This window comes from Bufo bufo, chromosome 6 (genome assembly GCF_905171765.1).
Source record: "Bufo bufo chromosome 6, aBufBuf1.1, whole genome shotgun sequence".
Taxonomy (NCBI): Eukaryota; Metazoa; Chordata; class Amphibia; order Anura; family Bufonidae; genus Bufo; species Bufo bufo.
In genome coordinates, this window is record NC_053394.1 from 161,898,273 (window position 1) to 161,923,651 (window position 25,379).

General features: G+C 46.6%; 1 protein-coding gene across 1 annotated transcript; it reads right to left on the reverse strand.

Moving 5' to 3' along the window:
• Nucleotides 1-3,179: 3,179 nt before the first annotated feature.
• Nucleotides 3,180-25,030, reverse strand: LOC121003080 (glutathione S-transferase P 1-like). The gene is made up of 7 exons (XM_040434651.1): nucleotides 24,948-25,030; nucleotides 13,831-13,866; nucleotides 13,148-13,254; nucleotides 4,834-4,921; nucleotides 4,387-4,490; nucleotides 4,206-4,313; nucleotides 3,180-3,543 (listed from the first exon to the last, which is right to left on the reverse strand). Coding segments are annotated over exons 1-7 (633 nt in total). The 5' UTR covers nucleotides 24,949-25,030; the 3' UTR covers nucleotides 3,180-3,354.
• Nucleotides 25,031-25,379: the final 349 nt, after the last annotated feature.

Consider the following 25,379-nt stretch of genomic DNA (forward strand, 5'->3'; position numbering starts at 1 on the left):
TTCACCATGTTCTACGGCGGTGCTGGTACAAGGTCCAGGATGGGATGCGCTGCTGGTGTATGCCTCACCACGTAATCAGACCGCGCCAGCCCCACTCTGCTGCCCTTGAAGCAGATCCTGCGCAACCTGTGGTCTAGCAACACGGAGATTGGTACGCCTGGTGGTATCAGGGACCTCATCGTCCGAACTTTGGGTCAGACTGCCACTGCTTTCTACAAGTTCGTATTCTGACCTGCTGGATTCATTAGATGAGGGTTCCCATTCCTCATCTGACTGGGTCAGAAGCCTGTAGGCCTCTTCAGAAGAAAACCCCTTACTTGCCATTTGGTCAACTAAATTTAGGGGGTATTCCCTGAGACTACCCAAGAAAAAAAGCAAGCCCGTCTTACAAATGGGAGGCTAGCGAAGTACAGGAAGCCGCTGCGATTGATAAACAAAATATAAAAACTTTTTTTTATCGCCGCAGCGCTTGTGTAGTGAATGTGCAGGGATAAAAAAAAATAATTTTGTCACTGCGGCAGGACGGGCGTGGGTGAACGCACGTGTGGGCACCCGATCAGGTCTGATCGGGCAAACACTGCGTTTTGGGTGGAGGGCGAGCTAAGGTGACACTAATACTATTATAGATCTGACCGATCACTTACAGATACTATAAAAGTACCAATGCTGATTAGAAACACGCTAATCAGCGAATCAGTGATTGCGGTGCGGTGGGCTGGGCGCCAACTACCAAAGGGGCCTAAACTAATCTAAACCTAACAGTCAATACTGGTGGGGGAAAAAAAAAAAAGTGACAGTTTACACTGATCACTTTTTTCCCCTTTTACTAGTGATTGACAGGGGTGATCAAGGGGTTAATTGGGGTGATGGGGGTGTGATCTGGGGCTAAATGTGTTGTGCTTGGTGTACTCAGTGATATGTGCTCTCTGCTGGGACCAACCAACAAAAAGGACCCAGCAGAGAGCACAGAAGCCATTTAACACATTATATTTATTTATAAATATGTGTTAAATGGCTTGTGATTCGATTTTTTTAAAAATCACCAGCCTGCCAGTGATGATCATTGGTTGGCAGGCTGGTGCCGAACTTCTCCTGTAACTTTTACTGGCCCGCACTGTGCGGGCAGGCTATGCACGTAATCTCGCGTCTCGCGAGATGACTCGCCTACGAGGAACAAACCGACTGCCCGCAGGACGCATCCCTGCGTTAGGCGGTCGGGAGGAGGTTAAAGTGTAACTGCCATTCTATTTTTATTTATGTAATGTGTAGGGACAGTGATGCTGACCATTTTTGTAATATACTTTACTGAAATTGTACATTTTTATTAGAAAAATAGCGCATTTTGAGCCTCAGCAACGCTCCTGTCTTCTGTTTACATAACAGTCAGTGGTAGCAAGTCTCCACAGTTATGTAAACAGAAGACAGGAGCGCTCACCCGAGCACAGTTGCCCCTTCAAACAGCTGATTGCCAGGGGTGCTTAGAGTTCGGACAGCCACCTATTTGATATTGATGACAGGTCATCTATATCATGAAAACATAACCCCTTTAAGTTGGACTAACCATACTCAATGCATTCTGCTCCAGTCCACCAGTCATTACATTCACACATAGAAAGTTTCATTCAATTCCAACAACTCCTTGATACGTTACTCTGGTTAACGAGTGTACATTAAGATCTACTAGACACATTTACTTGCGTACCTTTGGTTTATGTGTCCAAAGAAAATGACTCAACTTCTGCTTCCGATTAGTTGGCAGGCTGTGCATCACACCATAGTAATGTCAGTCTCCCACAACTCCCTCAAAACTAGTGTTACCTGCAGTGAAAGAAAGCAAGTACAGCTTCTGTGCATGCACAGATGAGCATGTACACATGCTGCAATGAAGAGGGATACAAGGAGATGCATTGTAAAAACAGTAGGTGCAGCTCTCCACCTGCGTGCCCACCGGTGATGCAGGTGGAAGTTACCTACAGCAAATGCTTTTATAAAGTGCAAAGTGATGGGGGGGGGGAATTCACCAACTTTTTAATAACATTTTCTCAGATTACATTTAATGACCTATATGTTTATGTGCATAAGATCTTCTTAATGAGCCAGTTATATTAGTGTGAAAACCCGCTTCAACACAGAAAAGCTATTTAATCAGCACGGCAAACTCCAGTCCTGTGGGCTGTTCCACACGAGATTTGGACGCAGGAGGACCAGCTCTTCACTTCGCTGGAAGACAAAGCCAGTGCTTGGTACTTATGTCACACTTTTTTAAATAACGCCTGCACACCCACCCCTCTTCTACTATGGAGCTCATCAAAATGCTACAGTCTCCACCCTGGACAGGCGCAGTCTCTACATTAGTATGTCGGCTGTCCCCACTCCACACACCATTATCCTTCCACTATACTCCTTGTGGAAAGAGGTTTTCTTTATGTCTTGGCGACCCTTAGACTGACCTACGTAGCACCGATAGGATCACATAGCATTATATTGATTTATGATGTACTGTCTAACACTGACATAATGCTGTAGGTCAGGACAAGAGCCCTCAGACGCACACTGCAAGTTCAATGCACTGAACTCGCTCATGTGAAACCAGCCTAAGGGCCCATGCGGTTTTGTTTCGGACCGCAAAATACACATCTGCGTTGGATCCGTATTTTTGCAGATCCATTATAAGAATGCCTGTCCTTGTCTGCAAAACAGAGACATGTTCTATTTTTTTTGCAGAACGGAATGCACACAAGTCATTTCAGGTTTTTTGTGGACCCATTAAAATGGTTCCACATAGATCTGTAAAAAAAAAAAAAACTGTATATATTGTCCTTATACTCAGTTTCTGTGGGTGTCACAGCAGGACTCATTTGCCATAACCCCAGAATTGAGAAAAAAAAAAGTTATTTTTTGCAACTCTTGGTTTGCAGATGTAGCAAACGTGCGAGTCGTGTTGTGGCCCCATTCATTTCTACATGAGTACTGCTACACTGAATACTAACACATTCTAACAACCCATTGTAGGCAACCATACTGCCGATATGGCCCTCGGTAAAAAGGCGTTTGACACCAGATCTAAATCCATTCGGGGAAGATTAAAAAAAAAAAAAAAAAACACACACCACCACCTTTCAAAATATTTTATTTTTAAACAATCCAGGAGAGACCAGTAATAACTATTCACAGCTGATATCTAGTAACAACCTACAGTTACATGGATTGTAAAACTATCAGAGGTGCCAATAAAATTCTCTTTAGGACACATGAGGGAGAGTGGCAGTAGGCACATCTACGTACATTACTAGAGTCTGACTTTACGGTTTTATTGTAGTCTGGATTCATAACCTTTTCCACTTTCCTCAATGCTCACTGCTTGCCATTGCCATTGATTGGTCTCTTCTTGTGGGCATCACTGGAGAGATATGCTTCAAGCTTGGGACGGCTACTAATGCGTGTGACATAGGCACAGAGGAGTGGGAAGCCTGAAAGGCAGTCTGGTGCCAGAACAAGATGGTTGTGCAGAAGATCCACCAGGTTGTAATCGGCAAAGGAAATCTACAAAGCAATAGGGAAATAATGCAGTTAGATATCACAACTTTAGGAGTCAACGACTTAATGGGTATTCCGGCCCAACTAGTTGCTCTGTTCATTTCAGGAGGGTACAGGCCCCCCAACCCCCTGCATTTCTTAATTGTTCAAGTCACCCTGAATTCATGGTCAGTTTGCAGAAAGGTCTATGAAGAGGGGAACCAGTATGGAGAACATAATACAAGTACTGAGCAGATTTACTGTCAGCTGGACTATTAAACAATGAATGGCCCTGATAAGTGAAGGAGGCATTTCTCTATCTCTAACATATACATTTCTCCTCCTCACTTGTACTATGGATTTATACAAAGTTGTTTATAAACCAAGGTACACGTCAATGCGTTTCCATGGTAACAGACTACAAACAATCATCCTGCTGTCATACAGTTTTCCATGTGTCCCTTACTTGCTGCTAAAGTACTGGAGCTACAAAGTTGGTTGTGAAGGTGTGCACAGCTTTTAGATCTTTATGAGCACGAGTATTCCTATGTGGACTTTCCATTTCTTGCAGGCTCTCTAACAGCAGCCTGTGTCAGTGACAGAATTCCTTTTTTTTTTTAAATCAATTTTCAGATCAATGGCCTGTCAATTAAATAGTCCTAGTATAACTAAAGCAAATCAATACTCACATGAGCTCCTACCACAAACCCCTTCCCCTCATTATTAGAGGCAAGCAGACGTTCAAAGTGACCAAGGTCAGTGAGCAGAGCCTTAACGTAATCATCTTTTCCATTCTCCTAAACAAAAAAGGAAACATGAATCTTCTGAAGAGGAAGACATTTCTCTGTCAGACTTCTGGGTGTCACTCACATAGTTCTGATAGATCATCTTCAAATACTTATGCCGAAGATCTTCCACTCCGTCATTAACCATGTCTATGAGGCTTGCCTCACGAGGATTTTTCCCATACAGATCTACAACCCAATCATATTTCAGAATTAGTAAATATATGCAGAGGGATCCACATGCTCAGTACATAAAAGAACAAAAGAAGCTCCGACACCCGAGTTGCTCCTGATCCCCCAGTCGTGTGGATTAAAACATCTGGCAACGGGGTGGGGGAAACAGCCAATAGCAGGCCATGACAGGGACTAGCCTCCCTAGAGTCACCAGGAGATGCAGCTGTGTGGGGGATCAGGAGCGGTGCAGGTGCTGGGGAGGTGGGCAAGTATAATCTATACGAGGGGCCTGGGCATGGGGGGGGGGGGGGGGGGTTGCATATGTTAGACTTTGTATAACCCCTTTAAGTTGTAATACCATGATTCCTGGCAAGAAGGCGCAACATGGCATTGGACTGATACAGAGTGAAGTCTCCATCTTTAAATCCTGGAAGTTGGCCATACACCTACAAGGAGAAAATAAGACAAGGAACTGTAAGATAGTTTGACAGCACTGAATGTGTTAACTACAGCAAAATTCCTGGCATCGATGGGATCTGATTGATGCAGAAGACAACAAAAAAAAACCTGTGTAAAGAGTACTGGTCAGGTCCCCACATCCACAGTGATGAAAGCGCTCCTTCCATGCATACAATCAATAGGGATGAACGTAGGGAAAATAGAGGAAACATGGGTACTGGAAGTGGAGCATCTAGGGCAGGGGACAGGAACCTTTGGCACGCCAGCTGTTGTGAAACTACAACTCCCAGCATGCTCCAATCATTTCTATGAGAGTTCTGAGAAGAGTAGAGGAAGCATGCATGCTGGGAGTTGTAGTTCCACAACAGCTGGAGTCGCCCTACTCCTGGTTTAGGACAGGACGGAACACAGGAGAGGTGAGAATTGATGACCAAACCTAATGATAAGCAGGGTGTTCTAGTGGTGATAAAGGGCCTTAGACTGAGAACATAATATATTTATTAACATTTAAAAAAAAAAATACATAAAATTACTCAAATATTAACCACATTCAGGAACGTCCTTTCAGAGATGGCAGCTGCCGAGCGGGTGGCCTGCTGTCAGTGACAGCAGGACACCCCAGAGAGCAGGCAGGGACCATTCCTGTAGGTCCCTGCCTTCTAGATCACTATATACACAGCACTCAACGAGTCCTGTCCAGGCCCGGTGGTGATGTGACTGCCAGGGGAGTGCAGGAGCTGACGGGTCTTCCACAGATCACGATCAGCCCTGCACTGAGGCCATGACGAACTTGGTCTATAGGGCAGGCAAATACCCGGTGGAACACCTTACCTTCCTTATGGTGGGGGTGATCAATGCATGGAACCAGTTTGTGGTGGTGAGGGGACAAAAAACGTATGGTCCCCAGTTTTGCCCTTATGGAGAAACCCTAAACTCCCAGAATTGGCTTCTCTCTCAGACTGAGTACTGGCTGCAGAGGGGGATTAAATACCTCACCCAATTGTATGATGAGGGGGTTTTTAAGAGTCTCTCAGCTCTACAGGCCGAATACAATATAACACGCTCATCCCTCTTTAGGTTTTTCCAACTGAGGCATGTATGCGAGTCTCAATTTGGGGTGGGACCTTTGCGGCTGGAATATGGGGAGATAGAGAAAATTGCCAGGCGAGTAGAACATGGTAAAATGGTCTCTGCCTTCTATGGGACACTAATAGCCTATCAACCTTCGCCTATAACTAAAGCTTTCGCCAAATGGAAAGAGGATATCACGAATTTAGACCTGCGGCAGGAGAGGGAATTAGCCTCTACATTGAGATTGGTGATTTGTGTGCGGGATTAGCCGATTCAGGCTAAGTGGATACAGAGTATATTTGACTCCTGTGCGTCTAGCTCGCATATACAAACTCAGATATCTGTACCAGATGTGGCATTGGCAAGGGAACATTAATGCACATGATTTGGGAATGTCCAGTTATTGCAGACTTTTGGGAAGACGTGCACAGATCTCAATTCCAGACTGGGTCTCCCGGCAGTTATATCCCCAGAAGTTAGTCTACTGGGCCTTGTCAACGACATCATTCCTACCAAATACACTACAATCTTTTATAGGTTACTACTATTCTATGCTAGGAAGTCCATCCTGCTAAATTGGAAGCCTCCAAAGAGTCCCTCCTTATCCCACTGGACTTGGACTCCACTCATCATCGCAACTTTACCCATGTACAAATGGACCTTTGAAGCTAGGGGTACACCAGACAGGTCTGAAAAGATTTGGGGCCTCTGGTTGAGTGCCAACTCTGTATCGGAATAACCCAGACACAACTCTGGTGTCTGCAGGTTGCTGCCCGAGTGAATGCGGTGTGAATGTCTGACAGCCTTCGATAGCGACCAATTATATCCAGGACAACTAGGATTAAGAGTTAAAGGTGAAATGTACGGTTTCAACATCTTAATGCTACATAAAGCCTTCTCCTGACTGTCAGTTAAGGTAGATGAAAGTAATTGTCCTTTTTATTCTGTTTTGAATGTTATTGTGTTGTTGTAAACTTGGGGGGGGTATACTGAACTCCAGGTGGCAGCCCTACAATCTGCTCTATAGAAGCGGGGGCCCTCTTCCCAGGAAGTAGAGACTGATCTAGTAGAGTGAGCCCTGATGGCAGAACAGCTCCCTTGGATGAGTTTATGCCAAGTAAATAGCTTGCCTTATCCATCTAGCAATAGTCTGGGAAGATGCAGCAGAGCCCTTCTTAGCACCCTGAAAGGAAATCAACAAACAGGAAGAGGACCTCCAGGGCTGTGTGACCTGCAGATATTGAATTCAACATCTCCTCACATCTAAACAATGGAACTCCGATTTTTTTTTTTATCTTTTTAGAGAAGCACAGAAGGAAGGAAGAACCATCTCTTGGGAACTGTGAAAAGAGGAAGACACCTTTGGTAAAAGAAGGATCAGGAGAAATAACCACCCTAGCCAAGATTTTTAACCACCTCAGCCCCCAGTGCTTAAACACCCTTAATGACCAGGCCACTTTTTACACTTCTGACCTACACTACTTTCACCGTTTATTGCTCGGTCATGCAACTTACCACCCAAATGAATTTTACCTCCTTTTCTTCTCACTAATAGAGCTTTCATTTTGTGGTATTTCATTGCTGCTGACATTTTTACTTCTTTTGTTATTAATCGAAATTTAACGATTTTTTTGCAAAAAAATTACATTTTTCACTTTCAGTTGTAAAATTTTGCAAAAAAAACGAGATCCATATATAAATTTTGCTCTAAATTTATTGTTCTACATGTCTTTGATAAAAAAAAGTTTGGGTAAAAAAAAAATGCTTTGGGTAAAAGTTATAGCGTTTACAAACTATGGTACAAAAATGTGAATTTCCGCTTTTTGAAGCAGCTCTGACTTTCTGAGCACCTGTCATGTTTCCTGAGGTTCTACAATGGCCAGACAGTACAAACACCCCACAAATGACCCCATTTCGGAAAGTACACACCCTAAGGTATTCGCTGATGGGCATAGTGAGTTCATAGAACTTTTTATTTTTTGTCACAAGTTAGCGGAAAATGATGATTTTTTTTTTTGATTTTTTTTCTTACAAAGTCTCATATTCCACTAACTTGTGACAAAAAATAAAAACTTCTATGAACTCACTATGCCCATCACGAAATACCTTGGGGTCTCTTCTTTCCAAAATGGGGTCACTTGTGGGGTAGTTATACTGCCCTGGCATTCTAGGGGCCCAAATGTGTGGTAAGGAGTTTGAAATCAAATTCTGTAAAAAATGACCTGTGAAATCCGAAAGGTGCTTTTTGGAATATGGGTCCCTTTGCCCACCTAGGCTGCAAAAAAGTGTCACACATCTGGCATCTCTGTATTCAGGAGAAGTTGAGGAATGTGTTTTGGGGTGTCATTTTACATATACCCATGCTGGGTGAGATAAATATCTTGGTCAAATGCCAACTTTGTATAAAAAAATGGGAAAGTTGTCTTTTGCCAAGATATTTCTCTCACCCAGCATGGGTATATGTAAAATGACACCCCAAAACACATTTCCCAACTTCTCCTGAGTACGGAGATACCAGATGTGTGACACTTTTTTGCAGCCTAGGTGGGCAAAGGGGCCCATATTCCAAAGAGCACCTTTCGGATTTCACAGGTCATTTTTTACAGAATTTGATTTCAAACTCCTTACCACACATTTGGGCCCCTAGAATGCCAGGGCAGTATAACTACCCCACAAGAGACCCCATTTTGGAAAGAAGAGACCCCAAGGTATTCGCTGATGGGCATAGTGAGTTCATGGAAGTTTTTATTTTTTGTCACAAGTTAGTGGAATATGAGACTTTGTATGAAAAAAATAAATCAAAAAAAATCAGCATTTTCTACTAACTTGTGACAAAAAATAAAAAATTCTAGGAACTCGCCATGCCCCTCACGGAATACCTTGGGGTGTCTTCTTTCCAAAATGGGGTTACTTGTGGGGTAGTTATACTGCCCTGGCATTTTCCAGGGGCCCTAATGTGTGGTAAGTAGGTAAATGACCTGTGAAATCCTAAAGGTGCTCTTTGGAATATGGGCCCCTTTGCCCACCTAGGCTGCAAAAAAGTGTCACATGTGGTATCTCCGTACTCAGGAGAAGTTGGGGAATGTGTTTTGGGGTGTCATTTTACATATACCCTTGCTGGGTGAGAGAAATATCTTGGCAAAAGACAACTTTTCCCATTTTTTTTATACAAAGTTGGCATTTGACCAAGATATTTCTCTCACCCAGCATGGGTATATGTAAAATGACACCCCAAAACACATTCCCCAACTTCTACTGAGTACGGCGATACCAGATGTGTGACACTTTTTTGCAGCCTAGATGCGCAAAGGTGCCCAAATTCCTTTTAGGAGGGCATTTTTAGACATTTGGATACCAGACTTCTTCTCACGCTTTGGGGCCCCTAGAATGCCAGGGCAGTATAAATACCCCACATGTGACCCCATTTTGGAAAGAAGACACCCCAAGGTATTCAATGAGGGGCATGGCGAGTTCATCAAAAAAAAATTTTTTTGGCACAAGTTAGCGGAAATTGATATTTTTCATTTTTTTCTCACAAAGTCTCCCGTTCCGCTAACTTGGGACAAAAATTTCAATCTTTCATGGACTCAATATGCCCCTCATGGAATACCTGGGGGTGTCTTCTTTCCGAAATGGGGTCACATGTGGGGTATTTATACTGCCCTGGCATTCTAGGGGCCCTAAAGCGTGAGAAGAAGTCTGGAATATAAATGTCTAAAAAATTTTACGCATTTGGATTCCGTGAGGGGTATGGTGAGTTTATGTGAGATTTTATTTTTTGACACAAGTTAGTGGAATATGAGACTTTGTAAGAAAAAAATAATAATTCCGCTAACTTGGGCCAAAAAAATGTCTGAATGGAGCCTTACAGAGGGTGATCAATGACAGGGGGGTGATCAATGACAGGGGGGTGATCAGGGAGTCTATATGGGGTGATCACCACAGTCATTGATCACGCCCCTGTAAGGCTTCATTCAGACGTCCGTATGCGTTTTGCGGATCCGATCCATCTATCAGTGGATCCGTAAAAATCATGCGGACGTCTGAATGGAGCTTTACAGGGGGTTGATCAATAAAAGGGGGGTAATCAATGACAGGGGGGTGATCAGTGAGTCTATATGGGGTGATCAGGGGCTAATAAGTGACGGGGGGGGGGGGGGGGGTGTAGTGTAGTGTAGTGGTGCTACTTTACTGAGCTACCTGTGTCCTCTGGTGGTCGATCCAAACAAAGGGGACCACCAGAGGACCAGGTATATTAGACGCTGTTATCAAAACAGCGTCTAATATACCTGTTAGGGGTTAAAAAAAAACATCTCCAGCCTGCCAGCGAACGATCGCCGCTGGCAGGCTGGAGATCAACTCTCTTACCTTCCGTTTCTGTGAGCGCGCGCGTTCACAGGAAGTCTCGCAAGATGACGCATATATGAGTGACTGTGCGCAGCGCTGCCACCTCCGGAACGCGATCCTGCGTTAGGCGGTCCGGAGGTGGTTAAGTAAGGCTGGTCAATGGAAAGAGCAGCAATCTCACTAAGGACACTTTCACACGGGCGAGTTTTAAGCACGGGTGCAATGCGTGAGGTGAACGCATTGCACCCCCACTGAATCCGGACCCATTCACTTCAATGGGGCTGTTCAGATGAGCGGTGATATTCACGCATCACTTGTGCATTGCGTGAAAATCGCAGCATGCTCTATATTCTGCGTTTCACGCAATACAGGCCCCATAGAAATGAATGGGTCTGCATGAAAAATCGCAAGCAAATGCTGATGCGGTGCGATTTTCATGCATGGTTGCTAGGAGATTATAGGGATGTAAGCAACTTGGACCCCATTAAAGTGTATACACTATTATTTTCCCTTCTAACATGGTTATAAAGGGAAAATAGCATTCTAATACAGAATGCTTACTAAAATGTGGATTGAGGGGGTAAAAAAAAAATAAAATTACTCCCCTCATCCAATTGATCGCGCAGCCGGCATAGTCTTGCTTCTTTCAGGACCTTTGACATAAGCGCAGGTCCTGCTAAATGAAGATAGGTCCTTATGCAGGTCCTGAAAGAAGCAAGAAGACTATGCCGGCTGCGCGATCAATTGGATGAGGGGAGTTCATTTTTATTTTTTAACACCCCCCTCAATCCACATTTTAGTAAGCATTCTGTATTAGAATGCTATTTTCCCCCCTTTATAACCATGTTAGAAGGGACAGCAAACAGACAGCAATTGCATGCCTACTCGCGCGGTTTTCCCCGCAATGCATCCGTAGCAAATCCGGGATGCCCGCGTGAAAGAGGCCCAACTCTTCTAGCAGAGGTCATCGCTAGGAGAAAAGCCAGCTTTAGGGAGAGCATCTTAGGGGAAATGCTGTCTATTGGCGCAAAAGGATCTGACATCAGGGCTGAAAGAACCAAGTTTAAATCCCAAGGAGGGATCCTATTTCTGCAAACTGGGGATAACTTAGAAACTGCAGTGATGAATCCTTAGGACAGAAAACATAACTGGAGGTGGAGGGTGGTCCCTCTTTTAAAGGGTTTCTGTCACCTAAAAAATGGTATTAAGCTGGCTGACATTAGCGATGTGCTAATGTCAGCTGAACATACCTATACATACCTATATTAGAGCCATCTCACTGCCTGAAGCCTTTATTGACATCCATTGCACACCTCACCGACTTGCACATCCAGGAACTCTGGCGAGTCTCCTTGGGTTATAGTCACACCAGGATGATCCTCCATTTTCCGGAACACTAGTGCTTTACTCAGCAGTCTGAGGTGTCAGTACTCAAGATACTTGCATTAACCCCTGCTGCACAGTTACTTTACCTCCAAGGAGGTCATCCCCTGGTCCATCACTGGTTCTGTACACCCTTCCAGCATAGTCACCACACATCAAGTTTGCAGACTTGACCCTCATGCCACCTGTAGGTACAGTAGACTCCTGGTTGCCACTAGCTGTTATGGTGACATCCTTGTCATCAACCATGAACTCTAGGAGCACACATGAGCAGTCCCCTCATCTGAATTAAAGGCATTCTGTCACCACTAGTGAGCGTATACAACTGCTCATATGGCACTGTAGGTCTCCTTGAGGGCATTCTAACCAGAACTGTAGAGGCAATCTAAATTTGTGCCCCTCAAAAAACGATTTCATAAATATGGCAATGAGCTTGTAAAAGAGTCCAAGGGGCGGAACTTATCGCTCATGGAGCCCGGCCGCACCCATTCTTAGCGAGCCCTGCTCCTTCCCTCATCTGCTATTCTTGATGATGTGCGGACATCACCCTGCCGCAACAGTAAAAAAAAATAAAAAAATCTCGCGCATGCGCATCTACTGCGTTTGCCTGTGCGCGCTGAATAACTCAATAACTGAACTGTGCAGTTTTTGCAGTTGTGTGTATGGAGCGATCTGCACTGAGTTTTTTTGTGGGAGGAGAGAAAAAAAAGCTAGGTCAGTCACTGACTTTTACCCCATCTGTCCGTTTGCCATACGGGATAAATATTTTTATATTTTAATAGTACAGGTGGTTTTTCTATCTTGGGGGGGCGACTTAGAATTTTTTTTATGGTTCCCATAGGGAACTATAACAAGCAATCATTAGATTGCTTCTTTCAAAGACTCCAATGCATTATACTGTGTCCCTATGGACCCCTGCCACATGCACCTCTGCCCATCCTTCCCTCTAGAACTCTAACCAGGGCAACATGACAACATTTGTCACACAACTTATTTTGTGATAGTTAATGGTGGCAGTCACACAAAATTCCATCCAAGACTTCAAGTCAATATCTATTCTCTTAGAAATTGTGTGGGACCTGGGTGACTTTGGTTTTATAGCGGCAGAGGGTGTGTGGGAAGGGGGGGTTGCGGTGTCCCCTCTTAAACTCCATCAGCACCCTGGATAGCATTTAAACTCCCCCCACCACCAAAAATAAGGGCCTAATAGGGGATCTGAACCTGCGCTCCTCTAATCACTCATTCTGTTACTGTAAATCTGACAGTCTATTAGGGTGAGAGGAAACACTGAATGCAGCAGTATACCAGAGCTGGCATCCACAAGTGATGGAGCGGGCACAGACCCCGATCCCACGCCATCACCTGATCTACATTTTACCATTATACTTTGCCCATGAGGGGTTTCATCTTACCGCAGCTTTCTTCAGATCCCCCTTCTGCCAGTCATCAGACGTTACGACTTCCTCCTTCCATTGAGCTCCCTGGTCAGCCATGAGCATTCGCATAGCTTCACAACGACCTGACAAGGAAATCAAAGAGAAATAACTCACCCCAAACCCCTGCAGACCACAATGCAGTTCTCCCCCAAACATTACAGAAATGAAAATCCAGTCATCTTCTATTATAGCCTCTTCCTTACAGCAGCCCGATATCCTGACTAGGGCCAAGCTGCAGTACCAGACACGCGTTTGGATGTCGCTCTGAGGAATTCTGCCCCTTTCACACCAGCGGATGCCGCGCGGGTAATCTGCTGTGTGGAAGACCGCCAAGCCCCGCTCCCGACAGCAGAGACACGGAGCAGTAACATGATTGATAATGCTCCGTGTCTGACCTTTTTACTACAGAATCACGGTGACAACTTTATCTTACCGTGATTCTGTAGTAAAAAGATCAGAGGGGCACGGAGCATTATCAATCATGTTACTGCTCCGTGTCTGCTGTCCAGTGCGGGGCTTGGCGGTCTTTCACACAGCGGATTACCCGCACGGCATCCGCTCGTGAGAAACAGCCCTTGGAGGTGCAGCTGACCGTAGTAGACCATCAATGTAAAAATGCTTTAAATGGTTTGGTCCTAAGGAAGAAAACCTCTACTCACCTCTGACATTAAAATAAATGATGGTGTATTCAGGCACTAAAGAGCGAGAAGAGAGACAGGCGGTATTAATTGGTGGTAATGCTACATGACTTCTGTATATGCCGGTTGTTACAAGTTATCCCTAAGGGGTCATGCACACAGCCGTTGTAGTTTTTGTGGTCCGCAAAACACCGATACCGGCCGTGTGTGTTCTGCATTTTGCAAAACGCAACATCCAGCCCATAATATAATTTGTCTGTTTTATGGACAAGGATAGGACATGTTCTATCTTTTTTTAGGATGCCACACTCGTACGTGGCAGTGCCGATGGCTGACTGAGGGAGTCCCCTTCCTCTGAAACCACTTAGACGCTGTGGTTGCCATCAACTAGCATCTAAAGGGTTAAACTGCCGGGATCAGCGCTTCCACCATTCGGGCGGGACTACTGCTCTCCACTGTCCAGGAGACCCATGCAGCACTTACATCTTAAAGGGTTTCTACCACCACATTTTGACCTAATTAGCTGTCAGACACTAGCGATCTGCTAGCGATCTGCTCTACCTAACCATGCTATTGTAATTCCTTTCTGTGCAGCGGTTACCCTAAAAGACTTACATTACTCTTACTGGTAATCGTTTTTTCCCTTTAGCCTCCACAACGGCAGTAAACATGGAGATTATCCCGCCTTCTCAGGGACAGGAAAACCACTTTGTGGATCAGCCCATATAAGGCCCCCTCCCTCTTACCTCTCCAGTTAGTAACCTAGTACTCAGAGATAAATGCAAGGAAGGTTTAATAAAGAACAAAAGTAACAAATATCAGAGCCAGCATGCTCTAACTTACAGGATTAGAAGAACATATATTTCACCAATAGAATATAATTATATATATATATATATATATATATATATATATATATATATATATATATATACACACACACACACAAAAATATTTTTTATTTTTTTTGGGGGGGGGGGGGGGGGGGGGGAATTCCTCCTGCCATTGTGGAGGCTAAAGGGAAAAAACAATTACCGGTAAGAGTAATGTAAGTCTTTTCCCTACGCCTCCACAACGGCAGTAAACATGGAGGAAATAACATAGGAAAATAGCCTAGGGTGGGACAACTGCAGATAGGACCCTACGCCCAAAAGCTAAATCCCTATTTGTAGAAACATCTAATTTGTAATGTCTAAAAAAAAAAAAATGTACATGGATTGGACCATGTGGCTGCACGGCAGATGTCCTCTAAGGAAGCTGAAGCACCCTCGGCCCAGGATGTGGCTAGGGCCCTGGTAGAGTGAGCTTTGAGAAACGGTGGAGGAGGAACACCCTCTGTCTGGTAGGCTAGATAGATACAGGACTTGATCCATCTTGATATTGAAGTCTTGCTGGCCGCTTTTCCCTTCAACATGCCCGGGTATTGAATTAGAATTTGATTAGTCTTCCTAATCTCCTTAGTGGCTTCCAGGTATTGGAGGACACATCTCCTGACGTCCAGGTTATGAAAAAGTCTTTTTTGTTCTTTGCCTGAGAACAAAAGGAGGGAAGGATAATTTCCTGTTGGCAGTGAAATTTAGAGACTACTTTCGGAAGGAATTCAGGAGCATGTTTTAGCATGATCCTGTCGTCTGAAACAGAAAGGTATGGATGCAGGATAGAAAAGGCCTGTATTTCGCCTACTCTTCTGGCCGTAGTGATGGCTAGCAGGAATGATGTCTTAGGGCTCTTTCACACCTGCGTTGTTGTGTTCCGGCATAGAGTTCCGTCGTCGGGGCTCTATGCCGGAAGAATCCTGATCAGGATTATCCTAATGCATTCTGAATGGAGAGAAATCCGTTCAGGATGCATCAGGATGTCTTCAGTTCCGGAACGGAACGTTTTTTGGCCGGAGAATACTGCAGCATGCTGCGCTTTTTGCTCCGGCCAAAAATCCGGAACACTTGCCGCAAGGCCGGATCCGGAATTAATGCCCATTGAAAGGCATTGATCCGGATCCGGCCTTAAGCTAAACGTCGTTTCGGCGCATTGCCGCATCCGACATTTAGCTTTTTCAGAGTGGTTACCATGGCTGCCGGGACGCTAAAGTCCTGGCAGCCATGGTAAAGTGTAGTGGGGAGCGGGGAGCAGTGTACTTACCGTCCGTGCGGCTCCCCGGGCGCTCCAGAGTGACGTCAGGGCGCCCCAAGCGCATGGATCATGTGATCACATGGATCACGTCATCCATGCGCATGGGGCGCTCTGACGTCATTCTGGAGCGCCCGGGGAGCCGAACGGACTGTAAGTATACCGCTCCCCCGCTCCCCCCTACTACTATGGCAACCAGGACTTTAATAGCGTCCTGGGTGCCATAGTAACACTGAACGCATTTGGAAGACGGTTCCGTCTTCAAATGCTTTCAGTACACTTGCGTTTTTCCGGATCCGGAGTGTAATTCCGGCAAGTGGAGTACACGCCGGATCCGGACAACGCAAGTGTGAAAGAGGCCTTAAGAGTAAGAATTCTTAAGGGTATATCTGCAATTGGCTCAAATGGAGGGTACATAAGCTTGGACAGTACCAAGTTTAAGTACCAGGGAGGCACTAGGGATCTTAACCTAGGGCGAATCCTGATGGCCGCCTTAAAAAAACCTTTATTATTTCCATGTTAGCCAGTTTACAGTCCATAAATACACTCAATGCTGCTATCTGAACTTTCAATGTACTTACTGCAAGACCAACCCTGCTTGGGGGAAGTCCAGTATGAGGGACATTTGAGGTTCTCCTGATGGATCGTATTTGTTTCCCCCAAAAAGTAGAAAGGATTTCCAGGCCCTCAGATATATTTTCGAGGTGACAGGTTTCCTACTAAGTAGTAAGGTGGAGATCACTTTCCCGGAGAAACCTTTGTTCCTCAGGATATTTCTTTCAGCCTCCAGGCCGTCAGACGGAGTTGAGAGACTTGAGGATGAGAAACCGGACCCGAAGTAGAAGGTCTGGGCGAGGGGGGGGGGGATCCAGAATTCTTCTCCTGCCAGAATCTTCAGGATCGGAAACCATGATCTGCGGGGCCAAAATGGGGTGATCAGGATGATTTGGACTTTTTCTTCCAAAATTTTTGCTATGACCCTCTGTATGAGGGAGAATGGCGGGAATGCATATAACAGGATTGGTGGCCAGGGTACCGAAAGCGCATCCACTCTTAAGGGTTGATCTTCTACTGCCAGAGAGTAGAAATTCGGAACCTGTCTGTTCTTTCTTCTGGCGAACAGGTCGATCTTCGGCGTTCCCCATCTGGAACAGATCTGCTTGAATACCTGGGGGTTTAGCATCCATTCTGCTGCGTTAAGCTGGTCCCGGCTGAGGAAGTCCACCACCCGATTCTTTTTTCCTCTCACATGGGCTGCTGAAAGAGACAATATTTTTTTCCGCCCAACTGAAGATTCTTCTCACCACCAGGGCTAGCGATAGGCTTCTTGTGCCGCCCTGCTTGTTCAGATATGCCACTGTCGTAGAGTTGTCAGACAAGATCTTTACATTCCTCTGCAGGAGGGAGGGTGCGAATGTTTTCAGGGCTTCCCAAACCGCAGACAATTCTCTGTTGGAAGAGGCTTCTTGCAGAAAGAGACCCCACTGGCCCTGAGCTAGTTTCCCTTCCATGTGGGCTCCCCATCCTTGTTGGCTGACCGAGGTCTTCAAATGGAAGGGCAGTTTTTTTGGAGATTCTTGCTACTGGGGCATCTACTTTAGGGGTCTTATCCAAGGCCACAGAATTTTCTTCCGCGACAGGGTATTTTCTTTTTAACCACTTAGAGGCGGATTGTTTTTTCTCAGGGTCTCTCCATTCTGAGTGTATTAATGCCCTGATGTTAGGGTGGACGGGAAAAACTCGTTTTTTCTTGTCCCCTAATCCAGCAAACAATTGGTCTTGTACCGAAAGGGGTTCTCTGGGTTCTTCCAGATTTATTGTAGCCCTAATTGTTTTCAGTAGGGAATCCGTCTCTTCAACTGACCAGAGGTTTACCGCCTGCTTGGTCTGAAATATCCGAATCAGACTTAGGAAATTTCACCTTCATCCAGGTCAGAGTCCTGCACATTAGAGACTATGGCTCCGGAGGTAGATGGTCTGGGAGACAATGTAGATAATTAAGCTTCTACAGCTGCACCCACTTCTTCTCCAATTATGGTTTTCAGACTTTCTATTAAAGATGGGGTCTCCTCTGACACAACCTTGTCACAACACATCTGGCACAAGGATTTCCTGTATGCACTAGATAGCGATTTTTTGCACATTACACATTTTTTCTTCAAAGGTGGATCTTTTTTTGAGGATTCTTTACCCTGAGAGACAAAATTGGAGAGGAAAAGTTTATCCTTAGTCTCTTTAAGAAAGGGCAAAGAACCACCACCAAGGAGACCCAAGTGCAGGATAAGCAACCTGTCATTTAGTAACGGGAGGAGGCTTATCGGGCTAGAGGGCCTGGAAGTATCTGTGGGCCGCCTGGGCGAATAGTCTGCTTGTTGAGACATCTTTCTCAGGAGAGGAGCGCAGGAGCTGCATCGGAACGCCGGCAGCCACGCTCCTTTACTTCCTGGTCCCCAATGATGACGACATATGCTCCGCCCCCCCCCCCCTGCGCCACGTGCCGGCCACTGACGTCATCCTAGGATCCTGCCGCCGGCGCGCGCGCACAGGGGAAGATGTGGGGAGCGTTCCCAGGTCCAGGAACGCTCCCCAGGCTTGCAGAACAGGGCCGGTCTGCACTGGACGCGGGTCCATAGCCCGGGGTGGCCAGCTTCGCTGGGCTTAAACCGCAGGGAAGGAGGAACTTTAACAGAGTTCCGCGACCCTATCCCCTGCCTCAGCCCTCCGGCAAGAGCCGGGATAACAAGCCAAAAAGGCTGGGTGCGTGACTGATCCATCCGGCAAGTCCTGATCTTCTGAGGGACAGGAAAACAACTGGAGAGGTAAGAGGGAGGGGGCCTTATATGGGCTGATCCACAAAGCGGTTTTCCTGTTCCTGAGAAGGCAGGATAATCTCCATGTTTACTGCCATTGTGGAGGCGTAAAGAAAAAACGTAGTTGCTATGATAAATGAGCCTCTAGGTGCTATGGGGGCATCTTTTCAGCACCTAGAGGCTCCGTCCACTGACTATTTCTGCCGCCCAGCGCGCTCTAGCCCACCCCTCTCCGCTAGATTGAAGGACTACTTCTCTGCATCTCGGCCAAATTCTCACACCTGCGCCGTGTGCTTCTGTATTCAGCGCAGTGACTGTTGGACTGCTCCCTGCGCCGTAATCGGCGCAGTGAAGATGCCGGCGCAGAAAGACAGTCACTGCGCCGAATACAGAAGCACACGGCGCAGGCGCGGGAATTCGGCCGAGATGCAGAGAAGTAGTCTGTCAATCTAGAGGAGAGGGGCGGGCTGGAGCACGCTGGGCGGTGGAAATAGTGAGTGGACGGAGCCTCTAGGTGCTGAAAAGACGCCCCCATAGCACCTAGAGGCTCATTAGCATAGCAATAAAACTACGTTTTTTAGGGTAACCACTGCACAGAAAGGAATTACAATAGCATGGTTAGGTAGAGCAGACACTAGCAGATCGCTAGTGTCTGACAGCTAATTAGGTCAAAATGTGGTGGTAGAAACCCTTTAAGGACCGCTGTAAAAAGGCATATCGGCGGTAAGGCAGTTTCCTTTTTTTATTTATTTTTATTTTAGAAAATCATAAAATAGGGGTCGTATTTTTCCACGAGAGAATATATTCTTTGATTACTGTGATGCTCAGAAGGATGAGAAGGTGAAAATATCTAGATTATATGCTAAACTCCGAATGGCACTGGCAACTGTAACACCTTTTAAAAGCCCAAGTAAATGGGAGCAAGAGTTGAATTGCCCTCCTTTACAGTGGCCCACTATCTAAAGCAGGGCTGGCCAACCTGAGGCTCTCCAGCTGTTGCAAAACTACAACTCCCAGCATGCCCAGACTGCCTACAGCTATGAGCCTACAGCAGGGCATGGTGGGAATTGTAGTTTTACAACAGCTGGAGAGCCACAGGTTGGCCATCCCTGATCTATAGGAACGTCAGAAAGGCGACAGTTTCCAGTGCTCAGATTAATTCAATTTAAGATCCTCCATAGACTGTACTATACACCTAAAACCCAAGGAAAATTTCCCCAAAATAGGGACCGGGACTGTTTCTGCCCTAAATGTGGATATGTTAATGCGAACTATGTCCATTTGCTTCGGAGTTGCAGTAAAATAAGAAAATATTGGGATGAGGTTTTTTCTGCCCTACAAAAGGAATCCTCAATGAACTATAACCCAGGGATCTCGATAGTGATCTTTGGAGATTATGGTTCAGAAACGGAAGCCCCCCCAGGTTAGACTGATCTGGATGAGAGGATTGATGGTAGCGAAAGCTATATTGGTCAAGTACTGGGGTTCTGTCTCCCAGCCCTCGTCAAGGGAGGGGGGTCTATAACTTCAACAAATTAAAATATATGAGGATATTGAAAGGAATCGGAGAGTTGCACGCAGAGCCACGTAGATATATCTAATGTATTTATTGTATGTTGTACTTGATTGAACTGAGGGGAACGACAGCCAATGGGGGGGGAGGGTTATAAGGATGTTTATGACGGTTATATTATATACACTGAGGTAAGGCAGTTTCCTAATGTTTTTTGCACCCTTGCCAGTTCTGAGATGGCAGCTTTCACTGGGTTTAACGTTTTCCCATAATAAAACATGACTTTCATAAGCAAGTCTGGCAGCTGTCTAAAGTTAACCACTTCACTGCCAAAGCGCTGATACTGCAGGGAACAGGTGTGTAGGAGAAGCAGACAAGATGGAGAACCGCCATTGTGAGTAAGACATCCATGGAGAACAGCGTGCAGTGATTGGCCAGAAGCTCCGTTACCCCCTCTGCACAGACCATGAGCAAAAGAGTGAGCGCCATCTAGTGGCTGCTGACATGTAGCTTCCTTGTCGGATGCACTGTACAAGTACTGGGGGACTTTAGGAGTACAACTGGAAACCATATGACTTCTATTGAACGCAATTTAACCCCTTAAAGGGATTGCCTAAAAATCTCGGACAACCCCTACAAGGTCTTTAAAAAAAAAAAAAAAAAAAATTATATTAACCCCTTACTCCAGCGCCATTCTCTGTACCACTTCTCTGGTACTCCCACTGCATGTCACCGAGTACCAGGATGTTCCTGGATCCAGTCACTGTCCTCAGCTGTAGACCACCAAGGACAATGATTGGCCAGACGGTCAGGTACAGCAGCAAAGCGCGCTGAAGTAACGGGTGAGACATTATATGGTTTTTAGGTCATGCCTGCTGATGTTAGGAGCGTACATCCCAGCACCACACAGCAGGAGACCAGAAGACCCCCGTTACATCACAGTATTCGGCCCCATGCACACAGCCGTATCCAGAGGCATCCTGCCTTCTCCCCTACGTCCCACCATATGCCTATTTTCCCGCAAAACTGACAATCGGACGTTCTATTTTTTGCAGGCCATGGAATGGACATTGTTGAGGACAGTGCGCCGTCCCCATTGAAATAAATAATTCTGCATCTGATTGTCAAAAAAATGTGGAGCGAAACAGGTCTGCTGCCCAGAGACTGTCGTCCAACTTTCCAGTGCCAACTACAGTCCATAGGAGGGCACAGAGCTGCGTGCTCCTCAAAGCATTCCTAAGGCCTCATGCACACAACCGTTTTTGTCCGCAGCGAGCAGCAGTTTCTGCGGCTTGGAAGCAGAACAATTCACTTCAATGGGGCAGCAAAAGATGCTGACAGCACTGCGTGTGCTGTCCGCTAGGGGTGGGTGATATGGCCTAAAGTCCATATTGCGATATAATTTTAAGCATGTGCAATATATTGTTTTCTATATTGGGGGGGGGGGTGCTTAAACTTTTTTTTACTTTATTTAATCACCATTAGCCTCCTTAAGGGCTAGAACCCTTGTCATATTCACCCTAATAGAGCTCTATTAGGGTGAATAGGACTTTACACTCTCCCTGCTGCCCTGTGCTTTGTGCACACAACAGCAGGGAGCCGACCATGGCAGCCAGCCTCTCATGTGCCCCCCAGCCTCTGCCTCTTATCAGCCCCCTCTGGTAACTCAAACCCCCCTCCCTTCCCAGTATTAATCATTGGTGGCAGTGGGCAGTTCCGATCGGAGTCCCAGCAGTGTAAGGCTACTTTCACACTTTCGTTCGGGGCTCCGCTTGTGAGTTCCGTTTGAAGGCTCTCACAAGCGGCCCCGAACGGATCCGTACTGCCCCAATGCATTCTGAGTAGATGCGGATCCGCTCAGAACGCATCAGTTTGGCATCGTTTGGCCTCCGCTCAGCAGGCGGACACCAGAACGCAGCTTGCAGCGTTTTCGTGTCCGCCTGGCCGTGCGGAGCCAAACGGATCCGTCCAGACTTACAATGCAAGTCAATGGGGACGGATCCGTTTGACGTTGACACAATATGGTGCAATTTCAAACGGATCCGTCCCCCATTGACTTTCAATGTAAAGTCAGGAGTCCCCTATTAATATACCATCAGATCGGAGTTTTCTCCAATCCGATGGTATATTTTAACTTGAAGCGTCCCCATCACCATGGGAATGCCTCTATGTTAGAATACACCATCGGATTTGAGTTACATCGTGAAACTCAGATGCGACAGTATATTCTAACAGAGGCGTTCCCATGGTGATGGGGACGCTTCAAGTTAGAATATACTGAGAACTGTGTACATGACTGCCCCCTGCTGCCAGGCAGCAGGGGGCAGTCATGTACACAGTTCTCAGTATATTCTAACTTGAAGCGTCCCCCCCGTCCATTTAACTTATTGGTGGCCAGTGCGGACCCCCCTCCCTCCCCAGTATTAATTGTAACCAGTGCAGCCTCCCTCCCTATATACACACACACACACACACGGGTGGCCAGTGCGGATTCCCAGTATTAAATATGACCAGTGCGACCTCCCCCTCCCTCTATATTCATTGGTGGCCCGGCCAGTGCGGATTCCAAGTATTGTGACCAGTGCGGCCTCCCCTCTTGCCCCCCCATCATTGGTGGCAGCGGAGCGTACCGATCGGAGTCACAGTTTAAATCGTTGGGGCTCCGATCGGTTACCATGGCAGCCAAGACGCTATTGCAGTCTTGGCTGCCATGGTTACTTAGCAACAAATACAAGCATTATACTTACCTGAAGAGCTGCGATGTCTGTCCGGCCGGGAGCTCCTCCTACTGGTAAGTGAAAGGTCTGTGCTATAGGCAATGCACCGCACAGACCTTTCACTTACCAGTAGGCGGAGCTCCCGGCCGGACACAGACATCGCGGGGGGGGGGGGGGGGAGGCCGCACTGGTCACAATACTTGGAATCCGCACTGCCCGGGCCACCAATGAATATAGAGGGAGGGGGAGGCCGCACTGGTCATATTTAATACTGGGAATCCGCACTGGCCACCGATGTGTATATATAGGGAGGGGGGCTGCACTGGTTACAATTAATACTGGGGAGGGAGGGGGGGCCACCAATATGTTAAATACAGGAGGGGGGGGGCAGTCATGTACACAGTTCTCAGTATATTCTAACTTGAAGCATCCCCATGGGAACGTTTCTGTGTTTAGAATATACTGTCGGATCTGAGTTTTCCGAAGTGAAAAATCAGATCTGAAATAAACAGTTATGCAAACGGATCCGTTCTGAATGGATGCAAGCGTTTGCATTATAGGAGCGGATCCATCTGTGCAGACACCAGACGGATCCGCTCCTAACGCAAATGTGAAAGTAGCCTTATGCTGGAGATCCGATCGGTTACCATGGCAGCCAGGAGTCACGCTACTGAAGTCCTGGCTGCGATGGTATGTTAGTGAGCAGCATTATACTCACGTGCGCCGTGGCCGCTCCTTCTCATAGGTCTGTACGACGCATTGTTAATGCTATAAGCATTAGCAATGCGCCGCACAGACAGAAGGAGCGACCGGCGGCCACGAGTATAATGCTGCTCACTAACATACCATGGCAGCCAGGACTTCAGTAGCGTGACTCCTGGCTGCCATGGTAACCGATCGGATCTCCAGCATTACACTGCTGGGACTCCGATCTGAACTGCCCACTGCCACCAATGAGGGGGGGCCCTGTGGGATATGGAGTCACATTTACTGGTGGCGCAGTGGCCACAGTCCCTCCCCTCCTACTCTGTTCTAATTGGTGGTCAGCAGTAGCTGCGCACAGTGGGGAGGGAGGGACTCCCCCCCCCTTCTCCACTGTGCCGGCTCAGGAGAACATGGTTCGCGCCAAGAGCGCAATCATATCACGGTCCAGCGATATAGGAGATATGCACAAAATCCATATCGTGGCACAAATTTATATTGCATGTATCGCCTACCCCTACTGTCCGCATCGGCAAAAAATAAAAATTGTATATAACCGGTCCTATTCTTATCAGTTTTGCAGACAAGAATAGGAAGTTATATTAATGGCTGTCCATGCCATTCGACAAATTGTGGAACGCACAGACGTCATCCGTGTTTTGCGGACCGCAAAACACACAACGGTCATGTGCACGTAACCTAAGGAAGCTCCACATAAAACTACAAATAAAGCCGTCATATAGCCCCAGCCATTGGCCTAGCAGGGCTGAGTGAGCGCAGGGGTCTCATACTACACAGCCATATGGTGGATATATTCTCCCAAGGAAGCATTTTCCCTCCTATGGTTCCCATTGTGAATGGCACAGCACCCTCTGGACTGCCCCACCATGACACATGCCTGGAGCACAGCGCCCCCTCTAGGTTACATCTGTGTAATGGAGGGCTGGGATCACAGCACAAGTGGCTGCTATAGGCGTCACACCCACTTAAAGGGGAACTCCTGCAGTGGTAAAACAAACTCCAGGAGCTGATGCCGGTGACCACTGTATACACAGCTCATCCTGTACAGCAATGCAAAGTCACCCATGGAAAACGGGACGCAGAAAACTACAGCACTTATCCTTAGTTTCTAGTCCATAAAAGTGTAGGGAGTCTACAGCAGACATCTTCCATTACAGATTCCACTTCCCTCTGATAAGCCGTAAACACCCAGACTCAGCGATAAGAGCCCGCGCCCTATCGTGCAATGCAAGCGCTGAGGCGTCTTACTGTTGTCTTGCGGAGAAATCCTCAGGCACAGGAGTCACAGCCGGAGAACTGCAGCCAGGTGAGGCGGAGGCTTTATAGGCGGCGGAGGGGGCGGAGCTGAAGGCGGAGGCAGACTGCGCCTGCGCGGTGGCTCCTGTCAGTCACGGCGGCAGCCTCAGGCTCGGCTCCTCCCACTGCAGGAGGGCAACCAGGCTGTGCTGCCCACCTAGTAAGAGCAAGCCAGGGCGGGGCAGTGGTCTGTGCCCCCAGCAGCCGCCATCAATCATGCAACAAGGTCTTGCTTACATGAGACAGTTTTGTCGCGTTTTCTTTTTTAATACAAAATCACTGAGTTTTTTTCTGCTGTTTAAACTATTCTAAAAATTGTGACAAAAATACACTACATAGCTATGGGCCATTAAAGGGGTATTCTGCTTGCTAGAAGTTATCCCC